Source organism: Sceloporus occidentalis, unplaced genomic scaffold (genome assembly GCF_023333645.1).
Source record: "Sceloporus occidentalis isolate IW3139 unplaced genomic scaffold, rSceOcc1.0.p SCAF_331, whole genome shotgun sequence".
NCBI classification, from domain to species: domain Eukaryota; kingdom Metazoa; phylum Chordata; class Lepidosauria; order Squamata; family Phrynosomatidae; genus Sceloporus; species Sceloporus occidentalis.
The window spans coordinates 46650-64353 of NW_028317311.1; the positions used below are offsets into that span (position 1 = coordinate 46650).

At 44.7% G+C, this 17704-nt stretch overlaps 2 protein-coding genes across 2 annotated transcripts; one reads left to right on the forward strand and one right to left on the reverse strand.

The window, feature by feature from the left end:
* Positions 1-340: 340 nt before the first annotated feature.
* On the reverse strand, positions 341-5290 carry LOC149274415 (uncharacterized). The gene is made up of 4 exons (XM_089505521.1): positions 5266-5290; positions 3846-3978; positions 2660-3011; positions 341-1861 (listed from the first exon to the last, which is right to left on the reverse strand). Exons 1-4 carry the CDS (start codon positions 5288-5290, stop codon positions 341-343), a joined length of 2031 nt encoding a protein of 676 aa, XP_089361647.1.
* A 4770-nt stretch (positions 5291-10060) lies between these two features.
* On the forward strand, positions 10061-16350 carry LOC149274416 (rho GTPase-activating protein 1-like). Its single transcript, XM_089505514.1, has 12 exons — positions 10061-10199; positions 10727-10822; positions 12714-12801; positions 13512-13643; positions 13781-13867; positions 14212-14310; positions 14406-14516; positions 14623-14699; positions 15316-15393; positions 15605-15733; positions 15988-16085; positions 16171-16350. Exons 1-12 carry the CDS (start codon positions 10061-10063, stop codon positions 16348-16350), a joined length of 1314 nt encoding a protein of 437 aa, XP_089361640.1.
* Positions 16351-17704: the final 1354 nt, after the last annotated feature.

Sequence of the window (17704 nt, forward strand, 5' to 3'; positions counted from 1 at the left end):
TTGTATACACAATGGAGAGTTATGACTACTGTCCTCTTGACAATTGTCTCCCGGGGTATAGTATCCATGCCCTACAGCAAGATCTGTAAAAACATAGCAGCTTGCCGTAAATTGCACTGAATCCATTATGTTTTATCAAACAGGTCGAAACCCAGTAATCTTCACGAGGTGGTTCTGGAACTAATCAGAAAACTAAGGCATTCTCAGAAACAATGGTATTCAGGATACATCCGCCGACACAGGGCTTGTGGAGAAGTCAACCTGCCTCAGCAAAACACAATCATAAGGAGAGGCTTAATGTATCTTTAAAATGAGGCAAAAACGGTAAAAAAATAAATAATCATGTCCCCGATTCTACTTCCACCACTTCACCCACTGCACTAAATCCGAGGGCCTCTTGGACCAGTATCATGCTTGAACTATGCTCTTTGTGTAAGAGGATACCTCTCTCCTGATCTGCCCCGGAAGATATCTCGAGCATCTCGGAGTCCACGGGTAGAAGAAGAGTCGGAGGGTCCTGTGATGGGCCAAGTTCAGAGTTCTCGGAAAAATTAGCAATTAATACATCTCCTTGTCCTTGGGTGCCCTCCTCTGAATTCACTAACTGCACTAAGACTAGAGTATGTTCCGACTCGGAGTCGGCCGCCGGTGTGGCAGGAGAATCCTCCGTCATAGAACTTTGCTCTGCGTCTTTGTGGCTGCGTAGATGTCGCTTCAGACTGCGCTGTAAGGTGTAGCCCATGCCACACAAATGGCAGCGGAAAGGTTTCTCTTCCAAGTGTGATTTCAAGTGGCGCCGGAGCTTGGTGGCAAGGGGGTAGGATTTTCCACAGTACTGGCACAAGAAAGGGCGTTCCCCGGTGTGCAGACGCTCATGAGCACGCAACGTGTGAGGGTCTTTAAGCGCCTTGCCACAAATAGTGCATAAGTGCATTTCCCCGGTGTGCATGATCAGGTGGCGTTTCAGCTCCGGTTGCTGAGGGAAGGAGTCCCCACAATACTGGCATTTATAAGGCTTCTCACCAGTGTGAAGCCTTTGGTGATTCCGCAGATTGCCCTTGTGTCGGAAAGAACTGCCACAGTCTGTGCACGTGTACGGCTTCTCCCCGGTGTGCAAGCGCATGTGATTGCGCAACGAGCAGCTGTTGGCTAGCTCTTTATCGCACAAGCTGCAGTGGAGCCGCGGTTTGAAGTCGCGGCCCGCAGGACTGCAGTAGTTTTTGCGGTGAAACCGAAGCGTGGGTCGGCGAGCGAAACTCTTGCCACAGTCATCGCAACGAAAGGGACGCAGGCCGGTGTGCAGGACGGAGTGTTCCTTAAGATCCCGCTGCGTGCCGTATGCTTTGTCGCAGAGGGGACACTGGAAGGGGCGCAACCCTCGGTGTGCCAGCAAATGAGCCTTAAAGCTCTCCTCTGAGCTGTAGCTTTTATCGCACTCCGTGCACCTGTAGGGCTTACTTCCGCTGTGCGTGAAACCGTGCCTCTTTAGGTGACTCAGCTGGAAGAAACTTTTGCCACAGTCTTGACAAGAGAATTTGCGTTCGGCCTGAGTTCTGGATTTTCTCTTTTTCAGATCTGCCGCCTCCCTTAAGTTTGCAGAATTTTCTTTCTTTGACTCCAACTCTTTCCTAGGAACCTTGGTCTGGCTCTTACGCTTCTTCCCCTTTACTGTTCTTTCTTCACGTTCAGCTGACGCCTTCTCTTCTTCGGTAACTGATGTGTCAAGGCTTGGTTTTCGTTTTTTGCTGCCCTCTTTTGGACAGTTTAAGTCTACTTTCTCAGCCATGTTGATGTGGTCCTTACGATGGGCTGTGTCGTTTGTTCCAGAACACAGTTCAGAATCTTCAGCTTTTTGCTGCATCTTTTGGGAGGATATCGTTGGGGGCGTTTGAAGGCAGCTTTTTAGGATACCCTCTTCTGTCACAGTGCTGGAGCAGTCAACATCTGGGTATTCTGCTAAAAATAATGATAATTTGAGTGACCATGTCCTAAAACCTTATGCAAAGAGAATTAGGTGATTGTCTGCCTATTCTATGAAGTGTAACATTGTACAGTATAGTTAAAAGATAAAGCTTCAATAATCAACAGAGAATGAAGAGAGTAATTACATAGCACTCTCTTAAACAAGGACGAATAGAGTGAAAAAACACCCCCTAATACAGTATGTTAAAATGTATATATTCTTACATGATGTCAGAATATATTCATTTTAACATACTGTATTAAGGGGGTGTATATCCTGACATCATGTTATGTGTATATTACATGATGAGGATAAACATAGAATTCCCAAGTCTTAATTATGAATTGACTGAGACACAAAAGTTTCCTGTTTTTATAGCCTCATGCTTGATTTTATTTTTTTTCTACAATATATATTAAAAGAAAAAACAAAACAACACAAATGTCACTGCAAAAGCCTTAATAAGAACAATGTGTTCGGACACAAACCTATTAGATGGGATTGTGTTGGAGTGCTCTGTTCAGTAATTGGAATGTCAGCTGCTTTGTCCAATAAGTTATTTTCTAGTATAACCACACTTAATGACAGTTTTGCCCCTTCTGGTTCTAGAGTAACCAGTAATGGGTCTCTTTCTGGTTCTGCAGTTGTTGCAGACACGGTGGTCTCCATTTCTGGTGTCCCTGGTAAAGGTGATACTTTTGGGTGCAGAGTCACAGCAGAGATCTCAGGTTGTGGCGACATAATTTGGAGTCTGGTTTCCTCAGAAATTTCTTTGGTGTCCGATGCTGGTTCATCTTCATCTGTCTTCCCCAGTACTTCCATTCCACTGAATTGCAAAGACTCTTGGGACACGCACTTCCCCTCTTGCACATCTACATCTTTCCCGTCACTCACTGGATCTTCGTTAGGTTTGGGGCAGAGCTGGTGTTCCTCCTGGTGATACAGGAGCTCAGAACCAGTCTCAATGGTGGTGATAACACGGAGGAGAGTTCCCCCTCCGTACCGACACAGCTTCACATTCTCCTGCTTTGAACTCTTCCTCGCAAACCTGAAAAACACCAGTGCGGCCCTATTACTACAGGAAGGGTACACATACAATATATTATGCATTTGGATGTGGTAATTGGGCAAATGCTGCAGCTTCCTTTCCAACAGGTTGCCATCAAGCAGTAAGGAAAGAGTGCTTTTGATGGATAATGGGAATAAGTCAGATTAAAGGCAGGACCTGACAACACTATCATCTTTCACATGAGCCTCAGCGCCACTCATACAGCTTCAGCACACTGCTTTAAGATCTTATTAGTTGTGCCATGATCATTTATCTATACCATAGAATGTTATAAATACATGGAAACTGTTTCATACATACCTCAACCAATTAGTGCCGCTGTCTGATAATGATGATGTTTCCTGTAAAGCCACAAAAAAACTTTTAAACCTATTGGCCACGTACATTGTTCTATACAAAAAATTATAATCATTTACCAGTGAGGGGAAGATTTTTAAGCTCTATAAGAAGGAAGGTTCCAGATTAAGGAACCATCGATAGAAACGTAATCTAAAAGCATTTATAGGTTGCGTTGATCGTGTATCTACCATGTTCAATAAATTGGAAGTATAAAGAGCAAGGCTTGGACCGTATTCCAGTATCGACAGGTGCTAAGCAAAGATGCTGAAGAACCTTCAGAAAGTACGTGACCTTTTTTTTTAAAAAAAATAAATCTTTATATTTGCTTTATAACCATAACACAACCAAACACTAGTATTTATTCTAACAGCATTTATATATACGCTGACCTCATTTTCATCTGATGGGCCAATTTCGCTATCAGGGACGGGAGGGGGAAGAAGAGATCCTTTCTCTAGTACCTTCCCCACCCACCACAATCCCAAGCCCTCTTTCTGTGAGAGGGAAGGCCCCAGGGCCAGGCCACGGGGGAGGCTGAGCAGAATCCGGCAGACGGCATCTTCTTTGCATTCTGTAGGCAGAGGACGTGATGATGTATTCATATGGCCTGCAATGAAGAGAGGCAGACAGGCAGTTAGCGGTGCCCACTATTAACCCCTAATGGAAGATCATCATCTGTCGGGAATAAGGACTGTAAGCAGTGAAGAATACCCCGCTTGTACAGAACGCTATCCTCAAATGACTCGTATAGACTATAATTACATCACTGTGCTAGGATTGCCTTTTTTCTCAAATCATGTTATTGTCATAAGAATAACGTAACATAATGCAATCATTTTATTTATTGTATGAAAAATTAAGACACATACGTTCTGCACGTGATCTTTTTCCAGGTTATATTTTCTTGAAGGTCACGCTAACACACACACATATATATATATATATATATATATATATATATATATATATAGACAGACACACATTTAGAATAGGTCAGGTCTTTGCTGAAATTGGGAATGTTGGTGATGCAGAGATGACTAAGGCTTTATGGAGCCCATGTCCTTCTCTCCCTCACTTCCCTGCCTTCTTTCTCTCCCCATTTACCTCGCAGTAATATCCCAGCACAAGCCTGAGCTCTGTCTCCAGCATTCCCGGAAATGGAACACACAATAATGCTTCCCCCAGGAAGAGCATAAACTTACAACAGTTCCGCCTCAAGAGCAGGCTGGTGGCCAACAGACCTCAGCAGGACCGACCGGAAGTCATTTCTTGAGACACATCCGCCTTCCGGAGGGCTGAGAAGATGAGTCCTCTGACAGGTGGGGGCGGGCCTAGTTGTCATGGGGACCTGGCTTCCCTTTCCGCCGAGGTCCCGGATATTTGTGCGTATTTCGGATCATCCGGGAGGAGCCCAGTACACGGGACTTGAGATATTAATACATCGCTAAATATATATACATCCATACCGTCGCCGGGAGCTGCTTCCCGAGGTGAGAGGGAGGGGTGGGGTTGCGATGAAAAGTGACGTAAGTAAGCGGAGCCAGGGTTATGTCGTCATCACTTAAGTTATCATCTTCTATGCTGAGAGGGTGGTTCTGATGCGAGACGTTTTCTGAAATCTCTCTTTTTGGACTGCTGTTGGACTGTCTCTTTTTGAAGATATTTCTAATGGTCTGATTGAGTGATGTTTTTTTTTTCCTTTCTGGCTGCAGTCTCATCCTGCTTGTGGGTGTCTCTGGAGATCTCTTCTCCATGTCCCTTGCTGAGGCCCTCTTGATTGTTTGAAAGCATGTCTTATTTATCTTGGCCCTCCCTTTTTTCTCACTTGCACAACAGTCTCTTCCTCTCCCATTATAAAGGAACTGAGATGTGAGGTAATTACACCTTTGCTCACGCCCTGTGTGCGCCTGGATCTCCATTATTAACATTACCAGGCTGACGGTTACAAGGGTGTCATATATATTATCATTTATTTATACGGCGCCAACAATGTCTGCGGCGCTTCTAGCAGTCCCTACATTCAAAGGGTCTGACAAAACTAGAACCGACAGACTGAGATGAACCCATGCGTTAGGTATAGTGGGTTTGCTCGCAAAGGTTATGCTCTAGAGCAGGGGTGGGCAATTAATTTTCCCATGGGGCCACATGAGAAATTGGAATGGTTTTAGAGGGCCAGACCTCTACAAACTACAAACTCCGAAGCCTTGTCCATTTTGTTAACTTATGTGCTGTTTAATAAAGTTATTCAAGCCTACGTCATTGGTAGAGGTGCTTGAATAAGTAAGGCCTGAATAACTATTAGCACAGCACAGAAGTGAACAAAATGAACAAGGCTTCGGAGTGCATACCGTATTTTTCGCTCTATAAGACGCACCTGCTGATAAGACGCACCTAGATTTTAGAGGAGAAAAAAAAGGAAAAAATATTTTGAGCTAAAAAATGGGCTAAAATATTTATTACAATAACTGAATAAGCTATGAACACAGTAAGACACACGCAGTAAGACACACACAGACACAGTAAGACACACACAGACACAGTGAGACACACACAGACACAGTGAGACACACACAGACACAGTGAGACACACACAGACACAGTGAGACACACACGGACACAGTAAGACACACACAGACACAGTAAGACACACACAGACACAGTGAGACACACACAGACACAGTAAGACACACACAGACACAGTAAGACACACACAGACACAGTGAGACACACACAGACACAGTAAGACACACACAGACACAGTAAGACACACACAGACACAGTGAGACACACACAGACACAGTAAGACACACACACACACAGACACAGTAAGACACACACAGACACAGTGAGACACACACAGACACAGTAAGACACACACAGACACAGTAAGATACACACAGACACAGTGAGACACACAGACACAGTAAGACACACACAGACACAGTGAGACACACACAGACACAGTGAGACACACACAGACACAGTAAGACACACACAGACACAGTGAGACACACACAGACACAGTAAGACACACACAGACACAGTGAGACACACAGACACAGTAAGACACACACAGACACAGTAAGATACACACAGACACAGTGAGACACACACAGACACAGTAAGACACACACAGACACAGTAAGACACACACAGACACAGTAAGACACACACAGACACAGTGAGACACACACAGACACAGTAAGACACACACAGACACAGTAAGACACACACAGACACAGTGAGACACACACAGACACAGTGAGACACACACAGACACAGTGAGACACACACAGACACAGTAAGACACACACAGACACAGTGAGACACACACAGACACAGTGAGACACACACAGACACAGTAAGATACACACACACACAAACACAGTAAGACACACACACACAGTAAGACCTCCCTCCCTAACCCCCCTTCCCAGTATCTCCCCTCTAACTCCCTAACCCCCCCTTCTCAGTATCTCCCCTCTAACTCCCTAACCCCCCCTTCTCAGGATCTCCCCCCCCGCCCCGGTCACTTACCTTAAACTCCTGTGTTGGAAGCGTGAGGCGTTTGTCTCGGGTGCCGGCGCTTCACTGCTGATCGCCGGCGTCTGACGTCATATGCCGGCGCCCAGCGTAAAGCGCCGGCACCCGAGACAAACGCTTCCAACACAGGAGTTTAAGGTAAGTGACCGGGGCGGGGGGGGACACCGGACTCATTGGTGAGTCACCAGGACACTCTTTGCGGGCCGGTCCGAGCTATTCAGCGGGCCGGATGTGGCCCGCGGGCCGTGCTTTGCCCAGGTCTGCTCTAGAGGAAGTCTCGTCCCATTGAATAGCTGGCAATAAGAAGTCTCTTCCTGGTAAATAGTTAACTTTCTCTGATTGTGATGAGGTCATCTCTTAATTTTGTAGGTCTCTTACTGGGAGGCGATGCCGTCTATAACTGCGGTTTGCGCCGTCTTATTGGATAGCTGTTTAAAGCAAGACGTTGGGTTTTGCAAAAGTGATGTTATCACCATGGTAACCAGCGGAAGGACCCAATGAGCATTAAGGTTTCATGTGTTACTATGGTGGTGATAAGGAGAGGGTAATACAGTGAGGGTATTAAACATGCATACGGCTCCTGAATCTAAGATGAGACCAACGACAGGTTTGAGTTTTAACAGCAGGAGAAACGAGCGACTAGACTGGGGCCGAATGGGGCCGATCTGCCGGCAGCTTCTGTTTCTAAGACGTCCTCAGACTTGTACCCGATTTGTGTCTAATACGCAGAGTGATGGCCGTCTGCGAGTGTAATAGCCTGAAGGAAAATCCCGTTTGTCTGGACAAGTTTCTTCGGGAGACTTTTGTATTTGTACTCAGGAGTAGTAGATACAGATGCGCTCCTCCGCCTTCATGCATACAGGTTACAATGCTTGGAATTCCAGCATAACTCGTACCTGTAAATAATACATCTAGATACTATGAGTAACCCCTTCATGACAAAGCCTGTACATGTACAGGCTCGCAATGCATTGTGTTTTATGGGTGTAAGGACAGCACATTGTAAACAGGTAGCTGTCATCCGATGCAGGCTGTAGGAGGATAATTATCTATTGTGGTGTGTAGCACCATCATACTCCGCGGTGCTGTACAATGGTCTCCGTAAAGCAGGGGAAGTATCTGAATGTAGCTGATGTTCCTGCTTTGTTTGGTGATGAAACAAAAAAACTTAACCATTCACTGCATGACATTCAGACACTGAGATCCGAGTGCAGCGGGGGGACCTTCTATAGTACGCGATCTACTCGGAAGGGTTCTGTCTTCTAAGGTATTTAGGAACGAACGGATCCCTCTTCCAAGTATAGAAGCCAAATAGAATTATTAATAATATTCTTCTTCTTATTATTGTCAGTTTACGGCTATGATTAGGGGAGGATGGGCAGCTCCTCGTTTATACGGTAACGTGCTGCTTGTGGTTACAGACAGAGGAACATAGAAAAGAACAGGAAACGTCAGGGTTAATGCCTGTTCACGCCTTATTTTAGTTACTATGGGAACGAGTGTGTCTGCTGGATTTCGACTATTTGGGAAAAATAGTGGCCCTCATCATGTAACTCTAAAGGATTGCTTTAATTAGACTCCACGGGACATTGCGAGAGGTCAAAGGTCGTTACATGTAATAAATAATCAGGTGCGTATTAGGGCTTGACCTGTCAGCTGACAATTCGCAGGCTCGCCAGCCTCTTTGTACATGCGCCAACCCTGGGAGCTCTGCCAGCGTGTTGATAGCTGGTCCTGTGTTTGCAGCTCTCTAAGGGAAGATGAATGCTTGCGGAGCGTTTCTTCCGCTCTGATTTGGACAGCGTCTATGAGGTCCGGACTTTTAACCTTCAGCGTAAGACGATGTTCCCTGTAGACAGAAAATAAAGGGATCCGACTCCGGGGAAAACTCCTTATCCGCGAGCGTCTTGATCCGTCGTTTATTTTCTTCTATCGCTTGCGTTATTTTTTTATTCTTATTTTGATCTTAGCGGAAAGAGCTCCTGTATTTCAGATAGATTTGGCGATTAACAACACGATATTTCAAGGGAGCGCTGATGTACGCTGAAATATCGGGGCTTATTTACTAAACAGTTGGGGTATGATGAAGAATATTGTTTGGCTGTATGGGGTCGGTTAAACCGCTTATCTGCCCTGCGGAGTGTTTTAAATTGTGTACAAAGAGCTTGACGGGGCGGAAGTTTTTATTTAAAAGGAACAATCATATAAGATCTTCCTCGTTATTTGTCTTCTGCTTTTTCAGTTCTGTTTTGTTTGTTTTTTTCCCCTTTTTGTTTTTTTTTATTTTTTTTTATTTTTTGCATATTATGTCATTCCGTTTTTGTAAGATGTGTAATATAGATGTGAAGAAAAAGATCATATTGTTTGTTGGAAGCCGTGAGAAGCCCCCCCCCCCGCATTCTCTTTGCTGTGAAATTCCTATTAGAATGTACAACCAGCCGCTTACTGTAACAGAGATCCAATTTAAAGAGACGTCCTGTTCTCCCTAACAGCCTTCACGTGTTATAATATGCATTCTCTATCTGTAAATAACAACGGACCCCCTGGGGATGCTGCCGCGTGCTGCCCCCCCCCCCCTTCTCTCCCAAATTTGGGACGGTTTTGGCTGCTGGAAACCACTTTCTGGCAGGAAAATGCTCCCAATGGAATCAGCGATAGCACTTTATACACGTGCTCGTTAGACCCCGTGCATTAAAACCAGAAAAACACCCTCAAAATTCCTGATTTTTTTTTAAAATGCATTTGGTTACCTTCATGACCCAATCTTAAATCTTTGGAAGATTTTTGTTGAGGGTTAGGTTGACCATTGACTGTGATCTTTGTGGTGGCGGCGTCGCCATATGCTTTTTGACCCCAAAAGATTAACGAGTCGCTCTTCCTTTTTGCCCTTGCAACAAAAGACCCCCACATGGTGTATATGTGTGCGTGTGTACGGACGGGAGATGTCTGGAGATCGTTCTGAAACGTGCCGTTTAGTGGCCGTGTCAGATTGTTCTGTGGAGCTTTGTTTGGCTCCTGGGAGGTCAACGGAATCCCCAGGACTTCTGTAGAGTAATTGAAGAGTTCCACACCTGATTCTCCATTAGATATTCTCAGACGGATAATCTGGATTCCTTACCCCTCGTTATCTTTCCGCAGAGAGCAGGATGGCTTCAGATCCCCTGTCGGACCTCCACGACGATTTGGATAAAGATGTAACTAACCTGTCTCTGGATCAGCTGAAACTTGCTTCGCTGGATGACAAGAACTGGCCTTCCGATGATGTCCAGGACTTCCCAAAGCCAGGTGATAATAATCGCATCGCTACAGTCTGCCAGGTTCTACGTTAGCTACTAAGACGTGGGAGAATAGGGGTTCTCAATGAACGTTTCAAAGACGAGTTCGTTATGACATTGCTTTGTTCACCTGCCCCAATATTATCTCCCAATAGGAGATTGTACAAGCACCGAACAACATTGGGGTTCAGTCAATAAAGGGAGAGAAGGCAAGAGTTTTCATGACTTAACTATACGTCATTAAGGTCCCACAATGATGAGCTTGGCTGGCCCTGTATAATGTCTAGTTATTCAGCTATTTTTCCCAGAATGCATCAATTCCTCATGTAATTATTTGCTAATTAACCAATATACTAGCGACGGGAAACAAATTGCTTATAATTCTCATAACCAGTTTTGGGACTTCGATGGAGTTTGTTAGCTGGGTTGCATGTAATCATCGTAGACAAAGTTACTAATTAATTGCTGAGACGGTTTAGCCTTCTCTTTGTTATTCGTGATGTATTAGAAGGTGGACACGTGTGTTTTGTTGCGCAGCCGAAGACTCTAAAGCTTCACCCGACCCCGTCACCCACCTTCGCTGGGACGACCCTTACTATGACATCGCTCGGCATCAGATTGTAGAGGTGGCCGGTGAGTGTTCGAAGTTTCATTTCACTTTTTGCGGACAACGTGCAAAAAAAAAAAGTGTGGAGTGCTGCTTACATGTCACGGCTGTACCTGGTGATTGCGCATGTATGGGCTTTTCGAGACTGTGGGGTAACATGTTCACCAGGTGATGCTGAGGGTTTGTTACAGGTATGTGGATCAGCCTCTCAAAATTCCTCTTCGTGTGCATTCCGAAGATAAAATCTATTGGTTTCCTCGCCGCTCGTCCCAGATCTGTTTTCAGCTGTGGACACTTTTTTTTTTTGTTAGTTTTGTTCCCTTTTTTAGCTAGATAAATAAGACATTTCTGGCATACCTTGGTGGCTTAGTCATGTTGGATCTGTTCGGTCTCCTCTGGATTTTTATGCACGGATCACGTTGCAGAGTATCCACGAGCTTCCCAGGGAAAGAAAGGCATTGTAGCACAAAGTATTTTACTTGGAGTGTGTTCGATTTTGTTTAATTTTTTGTTTATTTTCATATAATTGAGTTATTTTAGGTGCTGGATCACTTATATTCTCCCAGGATCGCGGTCTGCTTTACTTTTCAGGTTCATATATGGAGCTGGCTGGACTATGTAGTGAATACAATGAGGGATCGGTGATCCGTGCGCCGGCCCCCAGTCTGAAATTACCGTACTAATCCCATCACCATAAATCAGCAACGGGGACTTGGGACAATTCAATAGGCGCATTTCATAAATTAAAATACGCAGTATTATTAAATTAAAAAAATAATAATGAAAATAATAATAATTATTAAAAAATAAAACAGTTTAAGTGAGGAACATCTGTAATAATAAATAACGGTGAATGAATCGAGTCCGACGTCTTGTAGCTTTTGTTTGAATTACACAAAATGTTTCCCATACAAGTCTCCTTTTAAAATGTATAATACAGCGAGACCAGACCGGCTCGGCTGGTGAAGTTGATAGACAGGTCAGTATTAATGGCCTTTCCTGCAAAGTTAGAAAAATATAATCCGGCGGACATGGCCCCCCGCGGACAGGAGTCTGTTTTCTTCCCGTCCTTCGTGTTATTAATAGCTGTGGCTTCTCTCGGACTCTCAAGGGATGGAGGATAAGAGTCATTTCTCACAACCTCCAGCTGCTGTGCGTTGGCAGCTTTGAGGACCGGCTTCCCTATAAGGGGAAAAAAGAAAGTTTGACAACAATAAAAAAAGCTAAAAAAACCATCCCCTGCATGTCCTTCACCATCACGTGCCCTTTAAATGGATAAGCCTCCTACCGGGGCATCGAATCTCCTCGTCATGGTGTGCTTCGTCAGAGCTGCAGCCGAGCCGCCCAACTGACCGAGGGTCTCGTGCCCCTCATCTCCATTGTTCCCGGTGGGAGAGAGCAGGCGGTCTGGGCAAAGAGTGGCTCAGATGTCTCGCCTCCTTAATCCACGAGGGCAACATCACACCTTAGTGCCTGATTCGACCATAGATCTTCCGGGACGATGTAGAATCGGCCTACTGCTGCTTTTTAAAATAAAATGAAAATGCATCAGCGTTTGCCCAGCATTCACAAACCTGGAAAAATATCTTCTCCACCCGGATTTGGTTCCTAAATTTCTAAATCGCCCGGGACTTTAAATCAGAATACACAAATGTACCAAGTTCTGCTTTATTTTACTTCCCTATCAATATTTGGTGATAAAAATGACGGAATGTATTCACAGTGAGAAACATTACTGAGCAAAAACCCAATGGTTATGCCGAGCGGCTGGGAATATCTACGTAATGCAAGAGTCGGGGGAATCAAAACAGAACCATTTGTACTTTTCTGAAAACTCCTTTTTTATGTTCATTTACCCCAGCGGTGATAACCCCCACCTCTGTCTGGCCTGATAACTCAGAAATGTCTCCCCCATAGGTGATGATAAATACGGTCGGAAGATTGTGGTGTTCAGCGCCTGCCGACTGCCTCCCTGCCATGAACTGGACCACATAAAGCTTTTGCAGTAAGTGCTTCACGATATCTTAATATTTTTTGCCCAGGGACTGCGCTGCAAATAGAACAGTTTAGTCCCTCGATTTGTTGGAATTAAGCAGCTGATTTTTAATGGAATCTCTTCATAGGAATACAGAGGCCCTTTATCACTCCCATCACTCCTGTGTTCCAATGGCCCTTTATCACTCCCATCACCCCTGTGTTCCAATGGCCCTTTATCACTCCCATCACCCCTGTGTTCCAATGGCCCTTTATCACTCCCATCACTCCTGTGTTCCAATGGCCCTTTATCACTCCCATCACTCCTGGCACAATGGCCCTTTATCACTCCCATCACTCCTGGCACAATGGCCCTTTATCACTCCTGGCACAATGGCACGTTGTGTTTGCTGATTCAAGTTTAAGTTTAAATGGCTAATTGATCGTTAGAAAACAATTTCCAATTATGTTACAGCTAGAAATGTCTGTGTCTAACGTGAAAACAGCTCAGTGACCCCAAACTTTTGACTGGGTGTGTGTTATATCTGGCATGTGCATGTTCAATGAATCCAATAGCCTCATGACGTACTGCAACGGCGCCTGTTGTGTGTGTCGTAGAAGTCACGTGTATGCTGTATGATGTCATTTAAAAAGAATGGCTAAGCCAAACTCCTACGCTGATCAGCTTGGCCCTGCGCGCTGTATAAAGGCCGCCCTGTGATTGTGTGGCTTCGTCTTTAGGTACCTGAAGCACACGTTGGATCAGTACGTAGAGAGCGACTACACGCTGGTTTACCTGCACCATGGACTGACCAGCGAGAATAAGCCGTCTCTGGGCTGGCTAAGGGACGCCTACCGGGAGTTTGATCGCAAGTAAGCTTCACGCTTGGAGAGAAAGCACCGCTAGGCATAGCTCTCAAAGCATAGATAATTCACAGTTATACGCAAGAGTGTTTGCTTAGTCGCATCTGCCTTGTTTAACCCTTGCTGCTCTTCCTTTGTGTACCTAGGTACAAGAAAAACATTAAGGCCCTGTACATAGTCCATCCTACCATGTTCATCAAGACTTTGCTGATTCTGTTTAAGCCTCTGATCAGGTACAAACCCTCTGAATACGGGGGGAGGTGGTGGGACTGATCCGTACAGATATGGAAACAAGCAACGCATCTTCTAAAGCTTATTTTTAAAGTAATCTACATACATTTTAACTCTATGGGGATGATTCTAGTAAGCACACTTAAATGTGAAAATTTATCTAATATATGATCATTTTGTGCATTTTTTTCATCAATTTTATTTACGTTTTGATTATAAGACCGATGGAGGGCGTTCAGGCTAATACCATATTCTTATGAACACAGATTTCATGAAACACATGAACACATCCATCGTGTTTCAGAATGTTCGTTTATTTTATTACACTTTTGTTTTTTGCTTTCAGCTTCAAGTTTGGCAGGAAGATTTTCTACGCAAATTATTTGAGTGACCTCGAGGAGCACATGAAGCTGGAGCAGCTGGGAATCCCCAAGCAAATACTCAAGTAATAATACCGGATACCAAGTACTTAAGTAATGGCACGGAATCTGTAAAATGACAGTTCTAAAATGTAGCTTCTTACCTCTACTGCTTCTGCAGATATGACGAAGCTATCCGCTCTAACCTGAAGACACCGCCGGCATCTTTCCAGAAGCCCACCCCGCCGCGTCCCCCTCTCCCGAACCAGCAGTTTGGAGTGTCTCTGCAGCAGTGAGTACCGAAACCAAGCCCTTCCCAAAACATCCCCTCGTTTGTTTTTGTATTTTTTCTTAGATCACACCTTCTAATGTGTTCTTCATAATTTTATGCTATACAGCCTAAAAAATAAGAGCCCCGAGAACGGGAGTATACCCCAGGTTATACAGGAGACGGTGTCCTACCTGCAGGAGAACGGTGAGTCCTTGGTGCTCTGTCTGCAATGTCATGGTGGACAATGGGTTCAGGAACATCCTAGCAAAACATTGCACATAATCCCATAAATGTCCTGTAGTTGGTGAGTTAATTTATTGTGATGGCCCTTCCTGGTTTAGGCAGGAGCTCAAACATTTTCCATGATATAGGGCCTTGAAAGAAAGCACCATGAAAGTATTGACTTCACTCTCCATTATGAAGGGCCAACCCCAATGAGTACCTTCCGGATGACAAGCGTAGTTGGCCGTCCATTATGCATGTTTAATATCCCATGTTTAATAACCCATCTGAGGTGTACTAACAGCCTAAGTAATAATGCAGCTCCTCGGTTCCTCTCTGTGCCCTTCTCATCCCACCAGAGGCAACGACCTTCAGCTGTCTGTACGAATTTCAAGCACATAACGGGGTTTATCTCCTAAGTTATATTACCAATGACTGTCCGAAACACAAGCCCATAGAATAAATCATCCCCATTAATTTCTGTAGAATGAGTACCATAAGTGAAATACTCAATAATTCATAGAACATTTAGGATGATTTTCAATAATAATAATTTTTTTTTTTTTTAAACTCACAAGCCGCCTTCTTCTCTCTGCAGCTCTGAGCACGGAGGGAATATTTCGGAGATCAGCCAGCACTCAAGTTCTCCGGGAGGTTCAGCAGAAGTATAACATGGGTGGGTGTGATTGCGCCGAGGGTCTTGTCATGGACAGAGTCACGTTCCCAGAATTTCTTGGTGTTCTCTTTGACCGGCCATGTTTTCTGCCAGTGGAACTGTGAAATAAATTATCTAGATATCTTAAATGCTAAGTTATTAGCTTACATACAGCTTTTGTCACCTCTCCTGTATGCCGTTCATTTGTTTTTACTCATTATTTTTCCACTAGGGGTACAAGTTAGTTTCCAAGACTACGAAGATGTCCACCTTCCTGCGGTCATCCTCAAGACTTTCCTCCGCGAGCTCCCTGACCCACTGCTGACTTATAACCTGTACAACTTTGTCGTCTCTTTCTCCAGTAAGTGGATGACACGAGATAGTAAGTGATATATATTAGTATTCAGCAAAACCTCTACACAAAGTACAGAAAAGTGGTGACAGTCCAAGTTTAGACACCATGGAAACATTATTAGAATATAATCAATTGGGTGCATTGCTTTGGCTTTTCCTGGCTTCAAATAATTAAAGAAACCCTTATATATTCTTGGCCCCGGCATATTTCTTTGTCTGTTTTTTTAATGATTGCACCAACCCTTTGATTTTCAGATCTAGAGCGAGAGAAGAAAGTGGAGTCAACGCGCCAGATTCTGCAGACCCTGCCAGCGGAGAATTATGAAGTGCTCCGGTTGCTCACAGCCTTCCTCGTGCAGGTTGGGATCGTGATGGGGGCGACGGGCTGCAGGACCGGCCTGGTTGAGCTGTAGCCACCTAACCTGTGTTCTGATTCTTTCTCAGGTGTCCGAACGCAGCTCTGAGAATAAGATGACGAACACAAACCTGGCCGTGGTGTTTGGGCCAAACTTCCTGTGGGCAAAGGACGCGGCCATGACTTTAAAAGCCATAAACCCCATCAACACTTTCACCAAGTTCCTGCTGGACAATCAGAAGGAGCTGTTCGAGGAACTTCAGCCATGAGCAAGACTCCTTCCGCTGCGACACAACACCACTGCCGGTCTGCTGACACGCAACCCCCCCACCCCAGCACTGTCCTATGACCTGTGAGCCCATGTTGGCGTGTGTGTGTGTGTGTGTGTGTACACATCTGTGTGTATCTGTATGTGACACATTGGAGCTGGCATCTCCAAACCTGTAGAAAATCCTAGCAGTGCATGTAACGTGTATGCGTGTGTATCTGGTGCGTGTGGCTTGGTGTCAGCTGATGCCTCTGGCAGGCCGTAAGCACTTTCATGTCCTCTATAATGACGGCGTATGAATGGGGCGTTGCGTTTGAGATGTTACAATACGCTTTGGATAGAGCTGCGGCTTCTCCTGCCTTTTTTTAGGTCTGTCTTCCCTTATTTTCTTCTGTATCCTCCATATATCTGACGTGTATTCGCTGCATATCTGTAGCTATACCTGTACACGGAAATGCGTGTTCCCTCTCACGTGAGCGCTCTGGCACGGAGAACCTTAAAAGAGGACTTGTTATGGATAATGCATTGTCCGTGGTTGAGCTAAAGACCTAATGGTCCTTCACACACGCGTGTAAGATGTGATTTTTATAATGAATCTTCTTTTAACTGTTTCTGTGCTGGAATGCTCATTTTTAGACGGAACGGAGATATGTAGGGATACAAACCATTGGCGGGATCTGGTCGAGAGCCACCAAACTCTAAAGGGACCCGTTCTTTGTTAGAATGCCAGGCCACAGAAGACGGGTGTTGATTCTGGGGGGGGGGGGGGGGAGTACTTTCTAGACTATTTTGTTGATCCGATCCGTGTAACTTGTTATTTTACTGGTTTTAAAATCAAAAGCACTCCGCTAGAACCACAAAACGGCCCAACTGGGCTACGGTCGGGGAGATCTTCCAGTCGTGACCCCTTCATGGTACGTCTATGCCGGTCGTGATAGATCGTGTTATAATATTTTAATCTAACCTCGCTCGTAGCCCCTCCGTCATCCCGCAGCCGCTTGGACCCTCTAAGAGGTGAATTGTTAACCCATAACTCTCCAGCTAAACGCTGAATAACGTGAGGCCGTCGGCGTGTTCCAGCCCTTTGCTCTTCTATATTAAGGAACTCGTCTCACCCTCTTGTGCCTCTCCGTTTTTTTTTATCCTCTACCCTCTTTTTTTATGCCTAATATTTTAAATGAAATGAAAAGGAACTGTCACGTTTCTGAGATTTAGCCGTTACTATTGATTTTTTTTTTTTTAGTTTTTTTTATTTAAAGGGCTGTTTTTTTTTAAGTTAAGAGAATACTGTTGTGACCGAGGGCTCTAAGAGCTTTAACACGTTTTTATTATTTTAGCAGAAAAATAACAGGTCA